At 44.3% G+C, this 21243-nt stretch overlaps 4 protein-coding genes across 5 annotated transcripts; 2 read left to right on the forward strand and 2 right to left on the reverse strand.

Moving 5' to 3' along the window:
* Nucleotides 1–526: 526 nt before the first annotated feature.
* On the reverse strand, nt 527–5581 carry aspa (aspartoacylase). Its single transcript, XM_062485008.1, has 7 exons — nt 5288–5581; nt 4865–5121; nt 3498–3693; nt 3091–3184; nt 2831–2938; nt 1847–1956; nt 527–1554 (listed from the first exon to the last, which is right to left on the reverse strand). The coding sequence occupies exons 1-7, from the start codon at nt 5447–5449 to the stop codon at nt 1363–1365; spliced, it is 1119 nt and encodes a 372-aa protein (XP_062340992.1). The 5' UTR covers nt 5450–5581; the 3' UTR covers nt 527–1362.
* Nucleotides 5582–5722: 141 nt separating this feature from the next.
* On the reverse strand, nt 5723–9554 carry pho (phoenix). 2 transcript variants are annotated; one of them, XM_062485007.1, is made up of 6 exons: nt 9150–9554; nt 8660–8990; nt 8445–8548; nt 8118–8172; nt 7804–8012; nt 5723–7632 (listed from the first exon to the last, which is right to left on the reverse strand). In XM_062485007.1, the coding sequence occupies exons 1-6, from the start codon at nt 9368–9370 to the stop codon at nt 5832–5834; spliced, it is 2721 nt and encodes a 906-aa protein (XP_062340991.1). In that variant the 5' UTR covers nt 9371–9554; the 3' UTR covers nt 5723–5831. The 2 variants fall into 2 exon arrangements, with proteins under 2 accessions (XP_062340991.1, XP_062340990.1); XM_062485006.1 differs by having other exon boundaries at nt 5723–8012; nt 9150–9553.
* c19h11orf54 (chromosome 19 C11orf54 homolog) lies at nt 9365–11875 on the forward strand. Its single transcript, XM_062485009.1, has 9 exons — nt 9365–9379; nt 9479–9695; nt 9833–9931; nt 10016–10089; nt 10188–10289; nt 10391–10567; nt 10896–11045; nt 11270–11386; nt 11507–11875. Exons 2-9 carry the CDS (start codon nt 9629–9631, stop codon nt 11678–11680), a joined length of 960 nt encoding a protein of 319 aa, XP_062340993.1. The 5' UTR covers nt 9365–9379; nt 9479–9628; the 3' UTR covers nt 11681–11875.
* A 314-nt stretch (nt 11876–12189) lies between these two features.
* Nucleotides 12190–21136, forward strand: akap10 (A kinase (PRKA) anchor protein 10). Its single transcript, XM_062485185.1, has 15 exons — nt 12190–12420; nt 13765–13812; nt 14354–14539; nt 15509–16027; nt 16160–16258; nt 16381–16465; nt 16650–16773; nt 16907–17043; nt 17175–17319; nt 17693–17857; nt 18064–18173; nt 18646–18728; nt 19128–19180; nt 19292–19384; nt 19717–21136. The coding sequence occupies exons 1-15, from the start codon at nt 12399–12401 to the stop codon at nt 19720–19722; spliced, it is 1875 nt and encodes a 624-aa protein (XP_062341169.1). The 5' UTR covers nt 12190–12398; the 3' UTR covers nt 19723–21136.
* Nucleotides 21137–21243: the final 107 nt, after the last annotated feature.

A 21243-nucleotide genomic window follows, 5' to 3' on the forward strand; every position in this document is an offset into this window, starting at 1 on the left:
TACAGTAAGTACAGGGACATTCCCCATGTAGGGTGAAGTGCCTTGTCCAAGGACACAACATCATTTGGCACGGCTGGGAATTGAACTGGCAACCTTTAGATTACTAGCCCGACTCCCTCACCGCTCAGCCATCTGACTCCATCTGACAAAGCATGACATTCAGCAAATTATTAGGGGCTACACAGTATTAAAAACAACATGGACCATAATATTGATTGTATGATTGTAAGGATATTATTTATTGATTGTATCATTTTCAAATAAGGGATAACAAAATATACAATGTTATACTTAGGGGAAATGATTCATCTGACTACTAGTGATCTTACTAAAGAACACTTTAGTTAGTACAAATTAGGATAGGACAGCTTTGATATCAAGCCAAAACCATTCATTTCGAAATACCACGCATTAAAACTAACAGACAAAACATCCAAATAACAGCAATGACATCATAAGACACATTTTCACCACCTGACATTAAACACATAAATATATGTTTCAAATCCCTTCACAAGTACCTATCCACAGGATAACAAATCACCTTTATTGTTACGTTTCAACTGTACATTTCTGTGTTTCATTTTCAGCCCAATTCAATATTATTCCAAACAAATCTTAAAGGTCATGCAATTTGCAACTGAATTTACAAACAGTATAGGCTTCATTAAGGCAATATTGGGACAGCACCATACTCTAGATACCAACCACAGGGATTAAAGGTAGCTCAAGAGGTTCAGTTATTGTAATGAAAGGCCACACACAATGTAACATCAACTGTGTTATCACAAAATACTGTATAGAAAATGCAAGACTCAGAAGTTGCAGGTAGATTTCCAACTGGCTTATGAAACATTTATTTGATTCATACTATTCCTTAAAAGTTGACTCAAAAGAAAACGGGCACCACGTCCCAGAGATGATCAATACATAATGTTAGATCCTGCAGTAATATTGTGTCTGTCACATTTAAGTCTACCTTTAAGTATTAGATCCAGTCTAAGATGCCACTAATGTACCACTAATACAGTACATATGAAAAGTCCCTATGCAACACTTCATTACTTCCATCTCATAGAAAATTAGTTGCCTTATACAGAAATGCATTGTAGAAAGGTAATATATTGTAAAAACACTACATCTTTATTACCACTATCCCCTTATTTGGTTCAAAAATGTTCACAGTATTAAATCTTTCATTTGTGCTACTCACTTTGCATAGTTAGTGATCATCCAATATTCAATTAAACAAATAGTAGAAATCCAAACAAATACTCTGTAAAACATTGTGCTTTCATCATAAAAATGTGATTATTGCAATGTGTTAAAACACAAATAACTCCCTCGGCATGTAACTCTCTTCTATGCTTTCCTGATACCACTGGCTGCTATGGTCTCCCGCCTGGTGGCCACAAACGCCTGCTGTTTCTCATAATAAGCAGCCTCGTTAATGAAAGTGGGATAGACAGTGCCAGCACCTTCGTATCGGATGGTTCTCCCGTCAAACGTTTGGAACATGGGGTCACCAGGGTTCAGGGGTTCCCAGTCACAGTCCTGAAGTAAAAACATGGCCGACATTTAACACAGTGCTTTGGTGGAAGAAAGTCTGAATCCTCCTTGTCTGGCAAAGCAGTGGGGTTTTGAGTTACAAAACGCTCCCCTCAGACTGTGGTAGTTAATTTTTACTTGACTTTTCTCATCGGGTGTACTCAATACTAAACAAAACATTTAGACTCACTCAACAGGTTGGTAGAAAAGGTCAAAGGTCACAGTCACAAAGACACATTTTTGACCTACGACATACAAAAGTCCTTGAATTGGAGATGTCTGCGCGAAACAAAGGTACCTGTAAATCAGGGTGCACCATGGCTACGATGTTTCCGTTGGTGTCTCTAGGATAATCCATCCTTTCTGAGACTCGGAAAATGTCCACTGTGCAGGGGGAGAACTCCATGCCTGATCAACACACAACACAGCAGGAACGCCTGTTACCCTTCACAACATACAGTACGCATCTGGTAACAGAAGCTTCACAATGTCCATCGCAAAAAAACGGAGTGTGTGGCTTTCATTTGGCTTTTTTGGACTTTCATTGTGAAAAACCCCCTAAAACAATCAATCAGCGAGGCCAGGCATTCATCCGCATCACTGCGGCTCCGGAACACAAGATTCCGAAACCCAGCCAGCTCCTAATGACATGGAAACTAACCAACTTGCAACAAGCATGCCATTCAGTAGCTGGACAGTCAGGGAACCGGCCGATTGCAATTCACACACTGCCCCCAACACTTTTTAACGGTAAAGAGAGGAAAAACAACATCACACTAAATGTGCAAACAGGGCCTCGGAAGTGGACAAAGGCAAGATATTACAAAACAGATGAAGATTATTTTCGATAGGAATTAAATATTTAAAATAGATATTTACGTCAGACAGACTACCGTATAAGGAGTACACGGCATGTGTGATGACTCATTACCCGTAGGCAATGTCTCGAAATGTCACCCATTACCATGACACTGCCAGACTGCAGGGCGAGCACATAACAGTCCAGTGAATAAATTACTTGTATAAATATATACATCACTGAGGACGTGCCTATGGGTCATCTGAAAAAAGGCATGTTACTGCTTAAAACGTTTTTAAATCAGAACAGATCCTTTGGTTGGAGACAGCATGTGTGCAAATGTGCTTGTGCCATGTAGAATTCTGTGCTACCACTCTGTGACGCATCGACTTGGTTCAATCATTGGACACCTTTTGACTGGGCGTGCTCCTGTGCGGCAAACCAAAGCCGACATGTAATCCGGTAAGTCTTCACAGCTTTTACCTGAATTAAAAAGCTCAATAAAGTCCAGTGCGTGTTTCAGTACGAGTCGCATAGCTTCAAAGATGTTGCTCCTTAACACTCCTTGAGGTTGTGGCCCAACCTCTAGACCTGAAATGAGAAAAGCACCTGTAAATAACATTTTATGTGTCACAATTGTAAATTAAATGTGCTTAAGTTTGACTTCGGATGCCGTAAAGTGGCGTTCAGAACTTTCCCATGTCTTGCCAGACATTGTCCTCTGAGCTGGACTTTGGACTCACCAATGGGGTGCTTGGCCACTGAGCGTGACGTTGCATACTTAAGTAGAGGATGTTCAGTCAACAGAACTGGACAACTGTCTGGAGCTATGGCTTTCTACAACAACAAAAAAGAGGTCCTTCACAGGCTGGACAAACAATCTACCACATATTTCCCCTTTCCTATCGGACAGGAACACTTAATAAAACACAAATAATGTGTAAAAGCACTTTCTAGCATTACAGCTGTGTTTCCTGCTGGGTTCTGACCCTTGTGTCTTGTGGCCACCTTCCTGACATATGTTTTCCTGTGGTTGACTTCTGCACCGGTTATTCTCGTTCTTGAGTAAATCATTGCGCAAGGACTGTGGCCAGTGGTCAACAAAGAAATACCAAGACAGCCGAGTGAGAACAAAGAAAGATGGCATTACCTTGATATAACTCATCATCTGGAGGTTGAAGTGGTCATCAGAGCTTTCCAGAATCAGAGTGCAGCCCATGTTGGACGTGGTGTTGTGGAGGTCAAAGATCACATCGAAGGCATCTGGACTTCCCTTCGGTCCAAATATCCTGTTGATCTCCTGGGCCCTCTGAACCTCATAGGGCAGACCCTCTCCACCAGGGGCGCTGTGGAGGCACAATATTTGAATCATAGTTCTGCAAAAACAAACTTCACATTGCCTTACAATGATTACAACGTAAATCATTGACAGAGAATTTTCCATTAGGATTGTATTTAACTTTCCCTTAGTGTCAAGAACCTGATGATAAAGCAGTTTTTTTCCCCTTTCAGCAAATCAGGTTTAACTGCACAGCCACAGCACAACCAACCTGTCCTTGAATACAAAGAATTGTGATCCTCATCAATGTGACCTGTTGGTGTTCCTGCAAGACCATAGTTTTGCTTTTCAGATTCAGACAAAAAATGTATTGTTTGAGCTGGTAGTTACCGACTTGTTACTGAAGGTCAATGCATATTTAGATGCTGATCTGAGAACTTGTGTGAACCCCCTACCAAGTGACTTCAGACTAAGCATTTAACCACACGGAACTCACCAGATTCTCAACACATTCAATCCTGGTCCTCCTTTTTGGCAGGTTAAAAGCAACACATGCTCTGATGCTGAGCCAGATTGTTCTCCAAGCAGCTACACATAATAGCACTTGTATGCCCCCTATTTTTCTCTCTCTCTCCCCACACCTAACCATATAGAAATTCTTTCAGTGCAAATCTGCTGTTATCTGAATAGTCAGGCTTATGTGGTTCAATAGACTGATGGTGGCTCAGAATGCACTCATACCACTTTAAAAAGTACAGAACATAACAAATAACAATAACAGCTGGCCAGTCTGTAAAATCATTCCCAACATGGAAAATAACAAGAGGAAATATTTTAGTCTTTGAACAGGTTCAACCTTAAATATATTTTAATGTGTAATCGCTTGAAAACCACCAAAATCACCCAAGGCACCATAACGCATAGAATTTCATTTTCAGACACCCATAAAATTGGTAAATATTATATAAACCAAGGAGGCTATAGCTAATGGAGTTCTCGACCTCGGTCACGTTTCACTAACTTTTGGCAACACAGGGAAAGGGGAAGGGGTGAGGGTTGGCAATCAGCTGACAGGGATTTAGACTTGACTTGAGCGCTGTAATTCACAGATCTACGTTGTACTTTTTTTATCGTCAAATGTGTACTATTGATGGTAGTGTAGGTGCATAACCTGCCTCTATAACCCAGGATTATAAATGCATCTTGACAAATGAAATATGACATAAGACGCTGTTTACCTGAGATTTTCTGTCGTGAAGGCTCTGTTTAGATCCGTGTCCACATATCTAGTGCATTTCTTCACGGCTCTAGGGTTTGTTATGAAGGGTTTTGTCTCAACACCCTTCCTCTGAATCTCTGTTCCATTATCTTTCCATAGATTCACAAGAAAGACTCCAGACATTTCATTCCCATGTGTGCCTCCAAATATAGCAACTCGTCTTGCCTCGCGTAAACAGAGTGTATGACACGCAGTCATATTGATGGTGACAGGAGCCTGAAAAAAGCTGAAATTAAAAACAGATTTCACGAGCTTGAGGACTTCGTGACGAGCAAAGAAAAGTTGCCCAAATTATAAAAATCGAGTGTTAACGTTTCTTTAAGGCTGTTCGCTGGATAGGCTACTTATGTAATACCGCCGCGGGAATACTGCGGTCACTCACCGTACATAACTCCGTGGACTTGTACTGTATTACTTCAGAGCGCTGAGCGAAGATCCTCCCACTACTTAGACGAGACAGGTAATTCTGCAATGCACTGTTGCTGGCTAAGAGGTTAAAAAAAGGGTGCGCAATTCCGCAGTCTCTCCTTGGTCCGTTAAGCATCAGTCATAAAGAAAAATATTACCTCCCCATCTACCTGAGATTCTTCTTTCATATTCATACTGTTACGCCTATCATGAGCGGATAGTTCCCCATGAAACGGGGAGGTCAAATAATGACAACTTCATGACTGGTTTTACAACTGTAGATTTTAACATTAACACAGCCTGTCCACTAGATGGCAGTGTAGGATCTAAACTCAAGCGGATCAATGTCAGGTGAGTCAGGGGGACGCATACTTAATTGAATGTAAAAAAATATATACATTTATTGTATTGTGAGACACCTATTACAAAACGGTCTTTTTCAACAGAGAAACTAACACTGAAAACGTGAAAATAAAGAGCAGGACACCTAGACAAACAAAGATGTCAAGTTAGTAATGCTATGTAACAAAGAAATCTTGGTTTGGGTTATGCAGTCTCCTTTTGTATTTAGGTTTCTTTTTCTCGTCAGTCTTACTGTCAGGTAATATTGTTTCATCAGTCTGAGATAACACTGGATGCATCACTGGTAAAATGTCACATGTCCCTTCAGACACCACGTCCCCTCTGTGTCCTTCTGTGCCATCAGCGGAAACCGAATCCTTTCTCCTCTTCTTCTTCTTCTTCCTCATACTCCTCTCTTCTCTAAGCGACTCCACCACACAGCTGGGAGTTGTCCCTGTGGATATGACTGCATCTTCCACCTCCTTTTCCTCTCCTGCTTCATTATGGACATGTTCCTTCTTTCTTTTCCTCTCCTTAGAAATGGTTGTCTGCTCAGATTCGGTCCTGAGGTCATGTGACTTCTTGCCTTCATCCTCTTTCAGAGTCGACTCATGAACGGACATGCTTGGATTATGGCTGACATCAGCGTCACGCTGCCGTCTGTCGAGAGGATCCACCTGAGTGGACGGCTTTGTCCTTTTCTCTTTCTCGCGTGGCAAAACCTTCTGTTTATGTGTTGGTATTTCAGTTCCCTCCGTCTCCTGTGTGGCTGCCGTGTCCTCGTGGACGCCAGCAAGTGAGCCTTTCGATTTATTCTTCTGCGTCCGAGGGATCTCATGAGCTTCATCGTGTTCTCGGTTCTCTCCATCCCACTCCTCCGTGCCTGCGGGGGCCTCCACCTCGCCGTCCGTATTTCGACGCTTCCTCTTCTTCCTCTTCTTCTTCTGTGACCCAGTGTCACAGAATTCCGATGCGGAGCCCAGTAGGGTGTCGGGAGACGGTCCAGCAGGATCCTGCTCCAGGTGTTCCTCTGCTGTGTCTACATCCAGCGTCGACACGTCATCTCCCCGCCCTGTGACCTGAGGAACCGACTCCTGGTCCAGCCCCTTGGCGGCTGCGTCGCCGCGGAGAGCGGGATCCCTCACTTTCTTCAAAGAAACGGCACCTGCGCTCCGTGCAACCGTGTCATATGTAGATTCCGTTAAAGGCTCCTCAACCACCGCAGTGTCTTTTCCTGGTATTTCCTCTAAGGACGTATGGGCAGGCTTATCTTTTGTCCTCCTTTTCGTTCCCCTTGGCTCAACGTCTTCCACCGAAGGAGATGATGGACCCCTCCCTTCTTCCGGCCCCACTCCATCATCCTCATGAGACGGTGAAGCCGCCCTCCTCCTCTTCTTCTTCCTTTTCTTTTCCCTGGGCTCCATGGTTCCACCACCAGGTAAGGCCCCAGCCTGTTCAGCCGTGGCCCACTGGGAGACGACTACACCGGTCGCTTCCACGTGGCCGGCATCTGCGGTGCTCACACCTTCCTCCTCGCCCTTCTTTTGAACCGTCTCGCAATGTGGGGCGGCATCTACTTCCCCTTCGATATTTGTACGGACGCTTGTCAAGTCCGAAGCTTCTAAGGGCTTGTCGTGCCTCTCTTTTGGCCTGTGTTCCTGCGGGATCTCGACGTGATCCCTTCTGCCGTCTTTGACATTTTGTAGGGCAAGATAATCAAAGTATGTCCTTTGCATCTCGTTGGGAGCCAGCACGTTCTCCTCAATTTCTCCACTGTCCGGATGAGGTGTGTTTTCAATGGCTTTATGGATGTTCCCTGTTCCTGTTGTCTTGACGGAAAAAAAACGAGTATTCCTGCAGGTAGACCTCTGAGGTTTCGCTGTAGCCTTCTTCTTCTTCTTCTTCTTTTCATTGGCTTTATGGATGTTCACTGTTCCTGTTGTCTTGATGGAACATTTAGTCTTCCTGCTGCTAGACCTCTCTCTAGCCTTCTCCTTCTTCTCTTGGTGAACATGGCTTCCAGTGGGAGATCCTCCTGTATTTGAGTCAATTTCTCCACTGCCTGGGTGAGGTATGTTTTCATTGGCTTTATGGATGTTCACTGTTCCTGTTGTCTTGACGGAACATTTAGTATTAATGCGGCTAGACCTACGAAAGTTCTCTGTAGCCTTCTTCTTCTTCTCTTGGTGAACATGGCTTCCAGTGAGAGATCCTCCCGTACTCGAGTTGAGCCCATTCAACTGCTTACTGGCTGCTAACTGAGTACTGGCTGCTATGTTGTCCGTACTCCTACATGGAGGAGTGTACCAAGCTTGTCTGTCTTGCTCTTGAATCAGCGAAGTGAACAGTTCTGTTTCCTGTCAGGAGAAAATAAACAGGTTTCATGTGGTGCAATTTATCACCGAAAATTCCAATGAGAATAAGCATGCATTTTGAGAAAATTCCAGATTTGCAAGACCCACCACCACTCTGATGTCGTCATCATCATCATCATCCTCATCATCATCCTCCTCCAGTCTGGGGAGAATTTCAACGCATCATTACAGCTTTTATTTAAGGTAAAAGAACTACAAAAAGGGATGCCATTTCCACTCTACAGAAACATCTTGCCCACCGATTTGAATGGTCTTTTTTGAAAATCGGACCACAGAGAAGTAAAACAGGACCAAATCAAATGGATCTGCCTACAGTATGATGAAATGACTGTTTGGTAAACCTTTTCAGTCTGCGCCGTTTAAACCTCCCCTCAAAGAATAGGGCAAACTGTAGCAAATCTGTAGCAAACTTACTCAGATAGAGAGGACACGTCGCCATCATCAATGCACGCCAACAGGGAGGAACTTCCCTTCTCTAATGCCTCAACACATTTCAGAAAACCTCCAACTGCTGACCTCTGTTGCAAGTACCATGTCAGTGGAACAAAGGGAAACACACCATACCCAAAACATCAGGACAAATTCAAACACGGGACAAAAATCGTTTTGATCATGGAAAGATACCTTACCACAAGTGCTACATGCTTTTTGGTTTTCATGGCTCTAGAAGACTTCCGGCGTATCCTGTGTTGTTTATTTTGATAATCCCTCTCAAGGAAGGGAAAGGAGTACTTTTTGAGAGTGCATTTCCTAGTGTACCACCCTCTGCCAGCCTTGCAAGACTTCCCAGGAGTTGAGGTGGACTTGATATGGGGACTGGAAGACCCGTCCTCCTCCCCATCCGCTAACTGCTCTCTGGAACATCTGGGTCCTGGCCTGCACTTTGACTGGTGCCTTCTCACTGACCTCACCGCCTCTGGCAATGGGTGCTGGGTTATGAAAAAGCTGTCCCCAGAATCGCTGCAACAAAAAAAAGAAACACTACAAGGCATCAGGAGCATGAACAAAGAAATGTGTTCCATCCTTTCTACTTTGTATGGGCTAAATCAGCAGACTGACCGCGGCTGAAGCAGCCTTTCTTCCGTTACCGAGTATTCATGTTCATGAAGATACGCTTACCTGTCTGCTGAAGACCGAGTACAGTCAGTAATAACATGACGTAGGTTGTCCCCGTTTGTCTGTTCGTTTGAGGCAAGCGTATCATCGAAATATCGTGAAATTGACGCCACAACATCAGGAGGTGGCGTCTCAAGTATGAAGCGTGATTCATTTGTTGAAGCTATTAAAAAAGCCTCTTCAACTGATTGGCTACAACATTGGACATTTCCAGTTGCCGTCATACTTATTTAGTAAGTATTTAATCTTGATGTAAACAAAAACACGGGTAAGATTGATTCTACGGCATTTATCTTCTAAATTCTGCAGAACAATCAGCGCATATTTTTCAGTAGGGTCAATTTACGGCACAGGAAGTAAATAGAGTGAGAACGCAAATTGGTTGGACGACCAAAGTTTGTCCCGGAGTCGAGTTCTCAATCAGGTGATCGTCAGTCTGGCACATAGGTCTGGCATAGAACTTCATAACTTCAGGACAGAGAATGGCAGATAACAGTAAAACAGAAAAGTTCCAGTTACATGTCCCTGTTCTTGAAGAATTATGCAATGGTAAGCATGCATTTAATAAGTAAATGACTATATATTTCTGCTTGCTTGCAACATTACCATCAAGTGCAGTAAATTAATTTCTGACAAATGAATTACCAGAGCTACGCCTTGTTTTATTCTCATTCTGCTCCATGCAGTATTGCAGAATGGACTTAGGAAGAATTTCGCTGACGCGAATGTTTCCGTTGTCGAGTGTCCAGATCTCAGCAATGACCCGTTTAGATTTCCTGTGAAAGGTAACACTTTTTAGATACTTTACTTAAATTGAATCTATTTCTGTATGTGTTAACGCTTTCTATTTTGTTCTGTCTACGATGCAGGTCTGTGCGGAAAACCTCGCATAACGGATGTGGGGGGAGTGCCTTATTTAATACCTTTGGTGAAAGTAGAAAAGGTAAACCGTCCTCCAAAATGTATAGCCTATTAGTCATAGTTCATTAGTGATTTTCGTTTTGACATAGGCTATTAAAGGTTGCAATTCATCTCTTCCAGGAGTACAACATGAACACTGTGTCAATGGAATTGGAACTACCAGGAGCTTTCATTCTTGGTGCAGGGGCTGTGTCCTCCAGAGTTGTTGGAATGAATGCAGAGGTATGTTAGCTGAACAATTTCATGCTTTATCAGTTTGTTCTCGGTCTGGTTTATCATCATCCGTTTATTGAATGTGGTGTCATTCTTATGAACATCCCAAGATGATGCCTCTGGTACTGACTGAAGCTGAGGGAAGGCCTGCAGTGAACAGCAGCTACTTCTCATCCATCAACCCAGCCGATGGAAAATGCCTTCAGGAGAAATACAGCGACAGATTCCCAGGCTGTGACTTTGGACTGTTGGCCAACCTGTATGCATGTGAGGGAAAGCCTGGAAAGGTGAGGGGTGAATGGTGTGCTGACAGATTATTGTGGTGAATATAATTTGTTCATTGATGCTAGTATAAAGTTACTGTTATGTTTTATGTTAAATATACTAAGTGCCTAAGTATTTGCATTTGCGAAAAGTAGTTATTGACTATTCGAATCATTATTTTCATCCTAGCAAATAATATTCTCTTCTGGTTAAGAAAAAAAAAATCGAGTTGTGTTCATGAACTTGTGTTTACTCTTGAGGTTGAAGTCAATAAAGATTAACAGGAGGAAAGTTACTCTGAACTGGTTGGGTAATCACTGCAGAATGTGTTTGTTTCTCCTCCCTTGTCAGGTCATAGAGGTGAGAGCCAAAAGGAGAACTGGAGAGGAGAGCCTTGTTGGAGCTCTGAGGAAGACCTTAGAAGCTCACTACCCTGATAAGAGCCTGGCTCTAGGTGGAACCTTCATCATCCAGAAGGGAAAGGCCAAAATCCACATCATGGTATAGGAACTTTTATTTTGTCATTGAAGATTTATGTATTGGCTGCGTATTGCCTTTCCATAGAACATGGTCCATTGACAGTAGTTCAAACGGTGGAAGATTTATGTATTGGCTGCGTATTGCCTTTCCATAGAACATGGTCCATTGACAGTAGTTCAAACGGTGGCCTAAAATGTAAAATGTATATGACTCTCTGTTTTGTTCTGGCGCCCTCCTGTGTAAAGCCAAGAGAGTTCTCAGCCTGTCCTCTCAACACCGATGATGAAGTTAACAACTGGCTCAAACACTTTGAGGTCAGCGCTCCACTGATCTGCCAGTCTGTTATGGTTTCCAGAGATCCTGTAAGTATTCAAGGTTTGATCCTTCAAAAAGCCAGATAAATCCATATTATTATATCAGTAAATGATGGCTTTGTTCAAAATATAACTACTGTACCAAGGCGATGTCTCTGTTATTATCAGGGTTTGGACCTGCGTGTGGAACATACGCACTGCTTCAGTCACCATGGAGAGGGAGGGCACTACTACATCGACACCACCCCTGATACGGTGGAATACCTTGGTTACTTCATGCCTGCCGAGTTTGTCTATCGCATTGACCGACCCAAGGAAACTCACATTATTGGGCGGGACTAAAAATGATGATCAATCTTAATTAAATCATGTAATGAAGCATTTTATTTTGGTTTCTTGGTTTTCAATAACAGATGATGGTTATTTGTGATCTATATTAGGTTGTATGTTGTGAACATAAAAAAGGAATTTATCTGCATTTCCTTGGTTATAATTTTGTAATACTCATCATAAACTGCAATAAATGTGCTAAAAATGTTTAAATATTTGTTTTAATCAGTTCTTTGATCCATTTTGGTCAACCTACTATTCTCAAGGTCATAATTGTCATATGTCAGTGATGAAAAGCTTATAAGAATGGGAACATAGTTAATGACCCTCATTAGTTGAGCTAGTCCATGTTGCCAAATAAATTCAGTATTCACACTATTGTAAATATATAAATAACACATGAGAAATGTTATACAATAGTGTGGAAAGTTATATGATTAAACAGATTATTCGAGTTATAGAGTTACAAGCATTTACAGGCCCCCCTATGGCCCATAGCAAATAATGCAACGTTTCCCACAATGCTGCCGCATCAGTCCGGAAGTGTAACGTTTATTGACATTATGGCCACTGGTTGTAGAAAGGCTAGATTTGGGATTTGACAGCTTCACCGTGGTTGCAGCCAAATCGAACACCGTCGTTCATAATCGATGCTTATGAATGAAGGGACTCGCAAATTCACGGGATGTTGTCTTTGAGCTGAGGATACATTTAGAGCGTGAAAATCGTCATGTCTTTTTTCAGGAGGAAAGGTGAGGAAGTGTGAGCTAGCTAGCGAGTTAGGGTGTTGCTATCTATCTAGCTAAGACACCCGCGGCAGACGTTGAGGAATGTGCACTTGTGAACGTATTTTCAGTGCCAGTTTTTCAAAATCATCTAAATTAGCAAATGTATTATTATTGCAAGCCATAGCTCGCTAGCTGGCGTAGGTATCCAGCCCTTGCTAGCATAAATAGATGTGAAGATCCTTGTATTGCATTATCCATACCTATTCGGCATCAAACGTTGGCTAACTATTAGCTTAGCACACACTGCCAGGTTGCTGGCGTGTGTACGGATGGCAATCGGCGCTAGCGGCCGGTGTTTTGAAATCTAAATTCAATATTAAAACATCAGCCATAAGAGCAATTACGTAGCGCTACACACTTCTAAATTGTCATGTTTTTCCAATATGTTGGTCTTCTTCATCTTTCGTTGGTCAGGACTTAGGTTAACACCTTGCATTAGCTTCTAAGCTTTCGTTAAAGCTATATATGTAGCTAGTAAACATTCATACAGGCGTGATTGCAGATTGGTTCTTTGGCCTATGCCAGCCCTGAGGGGTATATCTCCGGCCCTAAAGTGACACTTCATAGCCACACTGCATTGACAAGTCAGATCATGCATAAAGCTGGTTGTAATGTCACATTGCATTGACAAACTACATCATGCACAATGTCGGTATAAGGCTCAATATTGTCTTACAGGTACAAAAGACAGGTTATTTCACAAGTCTTATATTTCCATGTTGTTTTGCTTGACACCGTAAGGTATTATGCTATGGGGATTCACGAAGCTAGATACTAGCTTCGAGTTAGCATGTGCCTACCATCTGATGCAGTGCATAAGCTTCCCTCAAGGGCTCCTCAGTTCAGCTGACCCACTCCTTCACTGGCAGCCTGAAGTGCCTCTTGTGAACATAGGATCCGTTTCATTCTACAGTGTTATCAGCTATATTAGGTTGCGTAATGTAATGAAGATGACTAGTGTGCATGTTTGCGTAGACCTGGGTTTGAGAATTATTTTAAAATGAAGATGTTCTCATACCAGATTGGTGCCAGCAAGTAACTCTTTCTCTTATCTTATCTTCTCATAGAACTGAGGACATAATTACTTGTTTGTTAAAAGGCAAAATTCCAGGTTCACAGGTCTATCTGTTTCCTGACTCCTTATGTAAGGGGCTGTTGAGGCCTTACTTGGCATTAAACACTGTATCATCCCTGTTCCTTAGCCTTCATTGAATAAAGGCATGATATTGGAGTTACTGATCTGCCTTTCCATTGTCAGTCCAATGTTCCAGTGCTCTAATTACAGTCATATTTCCTTTCTGCCCACAGCAAAAGGCAAGGAACTCGAGAAACCAGCTGATGCTAAAGTCAATAGAGGTAGGTAATATTGCACCCTCTCTGTAGAATTATGACTGCTATGTTAATAGGTAGCTGCCGGATGCTCGTGTTGGTAATGCAGAGAGATTAGGGAAAGTCCTTGCTCGTTATTTAAAAGCACTTTTGACACGTGCCTCTGGAAAGGTAGTGCTTTGATCATAGTGGTACACTTCAAAAGAGCCTCTCTCTAACTTCTTAACATATGAAGTTAGTGGAGTGGTCTGTCTTCATTTCTGTAATAATTTAGAAAAAAATGATATATTAAGGTAAACTATGCAGACATACTTGCGCCATGGCCCCCCAAAAGCGATATCAGTAGTATCAGGTGAAGTGTGAAGCTAGAATGTTTTCGGTGTTGTCAGAGAAGGCTAACTGTGAGAGCAATTTCTAACTAAAACACTCAGAAGGTATACACACACAGAACACTGTCTTCTGTATCACTCCCCACCCCATGCCCGTAACCAAGCAACCACAGACTTTGTCCCTGTTGAGACTGTTTATTGAACGGACTCTCCTGAATGTAACTGTCCCATCCTCGCAGCACCAGCCAGTCCCCACCCCCCGTCTCCTGGCCCCAGGAACCACCATGCCATCCAGGAAGCGGCTGGGCCCAGCCACGTGGCCATCAACGCCATCTCCGCCAACATGGACTCTTTTGCCCGCGGGCGCACAGCCATCCTCAAGAAGCAGCCAAGCCATATGGAGGCTGAACACTTCGGAGATCTCGGTACGGCCCTTGTCATCGATCATGGTTTACATGTTGTGTTTTTGAAGGTCGCTGACGAGTACTGTAGAGTGAACGAGCCCCCTCCTCCCACGTTGCCTCCTTTCGACCGGACGTGTCCACGCTTGAGTTGGCTGGTTGAGTCATATTAGTGGGGCCACTGGACTGCCGGTCCCGTTGAAATGGGCTTCACTGCCAACTGGCCTCAGCGAATGCTCATAGGCTAATCCTGCGAAGGCTTCACCCGCCTTCATGCATGGGTTAGCCTTTTGACCAGCACGCCACCAAACCCACTGCAAAGCCCTTCAGTAGAACAAAGCTGAGAGTAGGATAAAGTCCACTCCTTACCCACAAAAACAAAAAACCCTGATCTGCTGCATTAAAAACACTTCTTGGACATGTGAGCCATTCAGGCTCCCCGAGAGGTTTACTTCAACCCTTGCCCTGACACTTTAAATACACGTCCACTATTGTCTATGATGGTGAAGACACCACATGTTGGAGCAGGTCTGTTAAGGTGGCTGAACCTGTGCTGCAGCTCTGAGGTCATGCTTGCTTGGAAGTCTGTAGGCCGGGGGGAATGACTACTACTACTACTAGTATTACTGCTGCTACTGTAGTCACCGGTGCTGTGAGGGCACAAACTCCTGTTGAGGGAGTGGGAAAGTTGGCATAGCAGAGACTACTATGGCAGGCTGCCCAGTCTCTGGAGCTGATATCATATGAGAGCCACACAAAAGCACCAGCAGCTATAACAAAACGCCTCAGTCAGCTCACTGTTAATTGTGGCAATAATGTGGAATGGAGTCCTCCAGATAAGCTTCATTGACATGGCTGCGCTCGTCACGTGACCCGGGAATTATGCCATTGAATAGATTATTGACAGCAGTGTGTTATTGTTTGATTTCAAGCAGTGTGACTCCGCCCCGGTTCTAAGGGCTTAACTCGAGCTGTGTCTGTGGTGTATTCCAGGGCGCTCCAGTGTGAATTACCTGGCTCAGGAGACGCGCTCTCGCCTGTCCAAGACGGTGGACCAGATCGTGCGGGACAACGTGGCCGTGCCCTACTACACCCTGTTCCTGGAGACGCGAGGCGCCGACCACCTGGTGCGCTTCTGGCTGGAGGCCGAGAGCTTCCGCTCCACCAGCTGGTCCCGGGTTCGAGCCCACAGCCTCAACTCGGTCAAACTCAGCTCCCTGGCCGAGCCCGCCGCCATCCCCGCCTCCCCCACCTCGCCGGACCCCGCAGAGACATCCTTTGCAGCCCGGCTGCCCTCCTCCCAGCCCCTCACTCCCAGCCCCCAGGACAGTGCCAGCGAGAGCCCCGTGGGGCAGCTCGTCCACAGGGACTCCTTCGGCTCCGAGGCAGGCCAGCGGCCCGGCACCCCCAGAGCAGACACGCCCAGCAGGCAGCCCTCCTCCAGGCCCGGGACGCCGTTCAAGACCCAGTCCACCAACGCCCTCCGAGACCTCTCAGAGAAGCTCATGAAGAGTACGTTCGGGCAGTCGTCTCTCCATCTACTGGACCTCCATGACTTTGGATTTCCATACCACTATCATACCAATTATTATTGACGTTGAATGCTCAGAGAATGATCGTGCGGCTGGTTTCTTTGTGTTTCAGGTATAGAGAAAGATGCCGTGAATATCTTCACCAAGTACATCTCTCCAGACGCTGTTAGGCCAATCCCTATTACTGAACAGATCAGAAATGACATTGTTGGTAAGAAATACACTCACAACCTCTTTGGTTGACTCTATTTTTTAATAGAATACCCATCATGAATCCTAAATGGAATCCTCTTTTTTTTTTTTTTTTTTTGATAATTTGGTCTATTTTGTCAGCTAAAATCTGCGGTGAGGATGGGCTTGTGGACCCGAACTGCTTTGTAATTGCCCAGTCTGTAGTCTTCACAATCCTGGAGCAACAGTAAGTCTCACTGTGTCATCCCTGTTCATTCCACACGAGTGAATGTGAAGTGAATGTGTTTTGTAATGATTTGCACTGGCACAGCAAGGATGACATTCAATCTGTCTGCTTTGTCATCCCTACTCCATAAAATGCTCCATCAAATAGAAAATGGCAATTGTTTATATCTAGTCTCGTTTCACAGGCACTTTACTGAATTCTTGAGGAACCATCATTTCTGCAAATACCAGATTGAAGTGTTGACAAGTGGCTCTGTATTCTTGGCAGACATCTTGTTTTGCGAATCAGCCCTTTTTTATTTCTCTGAGGTGAGACAGATCGGCACCACAAGTCATGTCCACCACACAAAAAAACACACACTGTATCCTATGCAGGCAGACATGCGGACATCTACACATCAGTGTCTATTTTACACCTGTTTTCTGTCACTGGTGCCCCTAGTACATGGAGAAGGAGGAGGCAGTGAATGTGCTCCAGTTTTGGCTGGCAGCAGACAACTTCCAGGACCAGCTAGCTGCTAAGAAGGGCCAGTACGACGGCCAGGAGGCCCAGAATGACGCCATGATCCTCTACGACAAGTAAGTCTCCTTTTTACAGGATGGTAAACCACATACTATGAAGCGAATACGACAAACGGTCCAACTGGCTTCTCAAGCGACTACTCTTATCTATTGGCATGCTGGAACGTTTGTCCCGTCTGTTATTCCAGATATTTCTCACTCCAAGCCACCAACCCTCTGGGCTTCGACGACACAGTGCGTATGGAGATCGAGTCGAACATCTGTCGCGAGGGAGGGCCCCTCCCAGACTGCTTCACCACTCCTCTCAGACAGGCCTGGACCACCATGGAGAAGGTGAGCCCACTCCACACTCTTGCCCCTTCGTTTACCTTTTCAAGTCGGAACTCCATTCCAGTCAGATCACACTGCATGGCGGCAAAGAGCAAGAATCTCCGGTTTCGTCCGATGTTGTTTTCTGCTTCAACTATTGTTTTGACCTGGACTGTACTTCACCTTGGGGGCCTTTCGACCCCTTTACAGGCTCCCTGATGTTAGTGAGAATTAGTGCTGCATCGCTGCTGCCAAAGGTCAAGCAAGATGGGGAGGTAGAAAACAGCCAGGCCCTGAAGACTATGGGAGACATTTGTAGCAGTGGCAGCATCCAGTGAAATTCAAAGGGTTCTTCTTTGCAACGGAAAGTTCATCCCGTTTCTGTGTTCCCGGTCAGGTCTACATGCCAGGTTTCCTGTCTAGTAACCTTTACTACAAGTACCTGAATGACCTCATCAACTGTGTTCGGGCGGATGAGTTTGTGAACGCAAGCGCGCCGGGTCAAGGTGCCTCGACCGAAGGCGACCGCAGCACAAACACCGCAGACGGGTCTCAAGCTCAGGTAAACACACACCTGCTCCAGGCTATACCCTGACCCCCCTCCAGGAACCAGCCTTAGTCCCTTGACATGTACCTTACCTCCTCTCAGCAGACACATAGACAGTATTTACTCAGGCTTTTCTAGGCTCCAAGCTAAATAACTGCAACAACGAAAAACAGAAGAAAAATGTTAATGACAAAACTGTGTATTCCTCATTCCCACATCAGCAAGGTACCAAAAAGGCAGCAGTGAAAATCCTGAAGAACTTTGACGAGGCGATAACGGTGGACATCGCCAGCCTCGACCCGGAATCCCTGTACCAGCGCCCGTACGCTGGGTAAGACCCCGGCCTTTATTCCTTCTTCTTCCTGTCCTAGAAGAGCCAATTTGGCCTTATTACAGATGCACCACCACCCCATCGCCTGCCCTCCTCTTAGCGTTGCTGTGCCAAGAGGTGTTCTTTGATGTTGGAACAAGTGTGCTGCTTTAATACGTGACTAATGCCCCATCAGCACAAACATGTTTTTTTTATTTTAAAGCATCACCATGAATCCTCATTTTAGAGTCTTCTTCATTATGCCAAGTCATTGAGAGTCAGGTGGCTGAGCGGTTAGGGAATTGGGCTAGTAATCAGAAGGTTGCCGGTTCGATTCCTGGCCGGGGAAAATTACGTTGTGTCCTTGGGCAAGGCATGTCACCCTACTTGCCTCGGGGGGAATGTCCCTGTACTTACTGTGAGTCGCTCTGGATAAGAGCGTCTGCTAAATGATTAAATGTAAATTTAATTGTCAGGACTGTGCTCTCTGCAGGAAAATGACGTTTGGGAAGGTGAATGAGCTGGGACAGTTCATCGGAGAGGCTGAACCCGAGCCGGATGTGAAGAAATCCAAAGGTAGGAGACGCTAAGAAGAGGTTCCTCTCTCTTCTTGCTTGCCGTCTCTCGTCCTTGCGTTTCTTTCTTTCTTCTCTCCTTTATTTGTCACCGTGTCTCAATGTCGGCTGTCATTCAAGCATGTGCACTCTGGTTGAGGGAGCATAGAGCCCCTCTCCACCAGTGTTCTGTCTCTATTCTCATCATCGTTTCAAACCCGACAGAGCTTTGAAAAATGTAAAAGCCGGCCCCAAAAGAAACTCGGGGCTCTCAGATTTGGAATGTCTCGAGTATATAAGGAATCTATTATTTATTATTTCTCAGATCACGTTCTTCAAGAGGAGAAAAACACTAGGCATTCAGGAGACCAGATTTCATTGTTGTGAAAGAAAAGAAAGAAACTTTTTTCTTCTCACGCAGGTTCCATGTTCTCCTTAGCCATGAAGAAATGGGTTCAAGGCAATTCAGACGAGGTAAACAAAGTCCTTTGAAATGCCTACGAGATGACCTCGCTGTTGAGAAGCACATTTAATCCTGAGTGTGACAGTAGGTTAATCCCCCTGGTACTGTGTCTGGTTTTTCAGGCACAGGAAGAGATGGCCTGGAAGATAGCAAAGATGATTGTCAATGATGTCATACACCAGGCACACCATGACACCCCTGGCAAGTCCACCAAGGTAGGCGATGACATCACACAACCCACTGAACAGTGTATGGAAGCGCAGTATAGGATGTCTGGCCCTTCAGTCTCGCTTTGATTGGACAGCCTTTAGACATTATCATCCTAAAAGATCGAAATCTAGCATGTGCAGAGTGCTGATTTAGGAAAGCTGAAATGCAGGTATTGCCAAAGCTCTTTCCAAACCCTGTGTCGACTTAGCTATGTGGACGTTATTGCTATGTCGAATATATCCCCAAAAATAGGTGACCTATCTCTTAAGACGAGGACGTCTCATGTTGTATTGTAACGGTCCAGGTCTCTGAAAGACTCCTCTCTGTCTGTCTGCAGTTATGACCCCTCTGAAGAACCAAAGGGCACTCCTCCTCCTCCTTCCGCCTGAGACAGGTGGACCTACCTGCGGGTGGACAGGGCCGCACACCACCTACGATGAAACGCGTCCCGAGCAAGGCATTCCATGACCTCCCGAGACCTCCCTTATCCGTGCGAGAGCGCGGGCGTCCGAGTATGCGTGACCAAACCCCCCCCCCCCACTCGCAAAAATGAAGTATTTCGCCCACCCTTCCAGCTCGTAACACTATTGAAGTCCTCTGTGAGAATGAAGAGGAGATGAGGGAAAACCAAGAGGATGCACGGCGGGCTCACTCCAGAACAAACACCTCCCCCGGGGAGGACCAAGACACACTGCGGTGCCGAGAGATCGAAAGAAACACCAACCTCAGTAACGAGTCTCTGTATCTCGGTCTGCAGGGACCCGACAGGCTCCACGAAGATGTGCTTATCCTCTCCTTCTCTGCCTTCTTTGTCGTCATCCCCAGTCCAACCTACATGGCCCATTCCTTGTTTTTAGATGAAGTGGCTTGGAAATGTCATACATATTTTATTTGAACCCATCATTTTGGGGGCTTTGTACAGTTTTACTTGTGTATGCACACTGACTTTACCTGGCCCTGCTGGAGGGTTTTGCCAGAGGGTCAATGATGCGATTTATTTGTCCTGCCTTGGCTGTGCTCCAATGTACTGTAGAATGGCTGGAAATGTTACAGTAAAACTGGAATGGACCTATGTCACTTCATGGTTTGGCCAACCACTTGTAGCAACCCCCAGCACTTTGTCCATATCATTACAGAACATACAAGAAGAAATACTCCTTATGGACTAAAGTGCTCCAGTTGCAATGAAAAACTCCAGGCTCCATGTTATAAATGTTGAATATATATATATATATATATAGAGAGAGAGATTTCTGGTTTGCCCCCCATATATTAATGTCAGTTCTTTTCATGGTGATTGTCATTTCTTTTTTGTGTTATTTTGAGACAAAGGAAAATCTCAACGAAGACTGTTCCATTGGAAGATGTACTCAGTGAATATAACAATGTCATTACTTTAAACCTCATTGAAATGTGGAAGAGAACCAGAAAAGACTTTTGGTACTATGTACCTATAATATTGTCTTCTGACGTAAATGTGTACTTAATCTATAATATATTTAAATTGTGTTTGATTTAAATACATACATTACTGAAATGTTCTCGTTTGTCTGTCATTATTCTTTAATTCGTTTATCTAGCAGTCAGTGGTAGCTTTTGCTCGTTTGAGATGCCAATCATGAAACTACATTTACGTTTTTGTTATTTTTATTAAATGTATAGGCCTACCTTAGGGTTAAAGCAAGTTTCCTCCATCTTTCAGCCAGCAGGTGGCGATATACACTCTGCTTATGGCTATAACAAATGAGAAATTAGGCTATTAATCATTTTATCGATACTTTTATATAGTTGAGTTTTAAGCAAGCTAAACAAAGACTTGTGTTTATCAATATATGAAAATTAAATGAATATATTTCGTCCTTTT

Source organism: Osmerus eperlanus, chromosome 19 (genome assembly GCF_963692335.1).
Source record: "Osmerus eperlanus chromosome 19, fOsmEpe2.1, whole genome shotgun sequence".
Classification (NCBI taxonomy): domain Eukaryota; kingdom Metazoa; phylum Chordata; class Actinopteri; order Osmeriformes; family Osmeridae; genus Osmerus; species Osmerus eperlanus.

Excerpts from the sequence above, each read along its gene's own strand:
- aspa (XM_062485008.1), bottom strand. The coding sequence starts at position 5,449 with ATGCTTAACGGACCAAGGAGAGACTGCGGAATTGCGCACCCTTTTTTT. Across the intron at positions 3,694-4,864 it reads TTCACGACAGAAAATCTCAG|CGCCCCTGGTGGAGAGGGTC; the intron begins GTAAACAGCGTC and ends GTGCCTCCACAG. Across the intron at positions 1,555-1,846 it reads TGGTGCACCCTGATTTACAG|GACTGTGACTGGGAACCCCT; the intron begins GTACCTTTGTTT and ends TTTTTACTTCAG.
- pho (XM_062485006.1), bottom strand. The coding sequence starts at position 9,370 with ATGACGGCAACTGGAAATGTCCAATGTTGTAGCCAATCAGTTGAAGAG. Across the intron at positions 8,549-8,659 it reads AAAAGCATGTAGCACTTGTG|AGGTCAGCAGTTGGAGGTTT; the intron begins GTAAGGTATCTT and ends TACTTGCAACAG. Across the intron at positions 8,013-8,117 it reads ATGACGACATCAGAGTGGTG|GAAACAGAACTGTTCACTTC; the intron begins GTGGGTCTTGCA and ends TTCTCCTGACAG.
- c19h11orf54 (XM_062485009.1), top strand. The coding sequence starts at position 9,629 with ATGGCAGATAACAGTAAAACAGAAAAGTTCCAGTTACATGTCCCTGTT. Across the intron at positions 10,290-10,390 it reads TTGTTGGAATGAATGCAGAG|ATGATGCCTCTGGTACTGAC; the intron begins GTATGTTAGCTG and ends GAACATCCCAAG. Across the intron at positions 10,568-10,895 it reads GTGAGGGAAAGCCTGGAAAG|GTCATAGAGGTGAGAGCCAA; the intron begins GTGAGGGGTGAA and ends CTCCCTTGTCAG.
- akap10 (XM_062485185.1), top strand. The coding sequence starts at position 12,399 with ATGTCTTTTTTCAGGAGGAAAG. Across the intron at positions 16,259-16,380 it reads GATCAGAAATGACATTGTTG|CTAAAATCTGCGGTGAGGAT; the intron begins GTAAGAAATACA and ends CTATTTTGTCAG. Across the intron at positions 17,044-17,174 it reads GCCATGATCCTCTACGACAA|ATATTTCTCACTCCAAGCCA; the intron begins GTAAGTCTCCTT and ends CTGTTATTCCAG.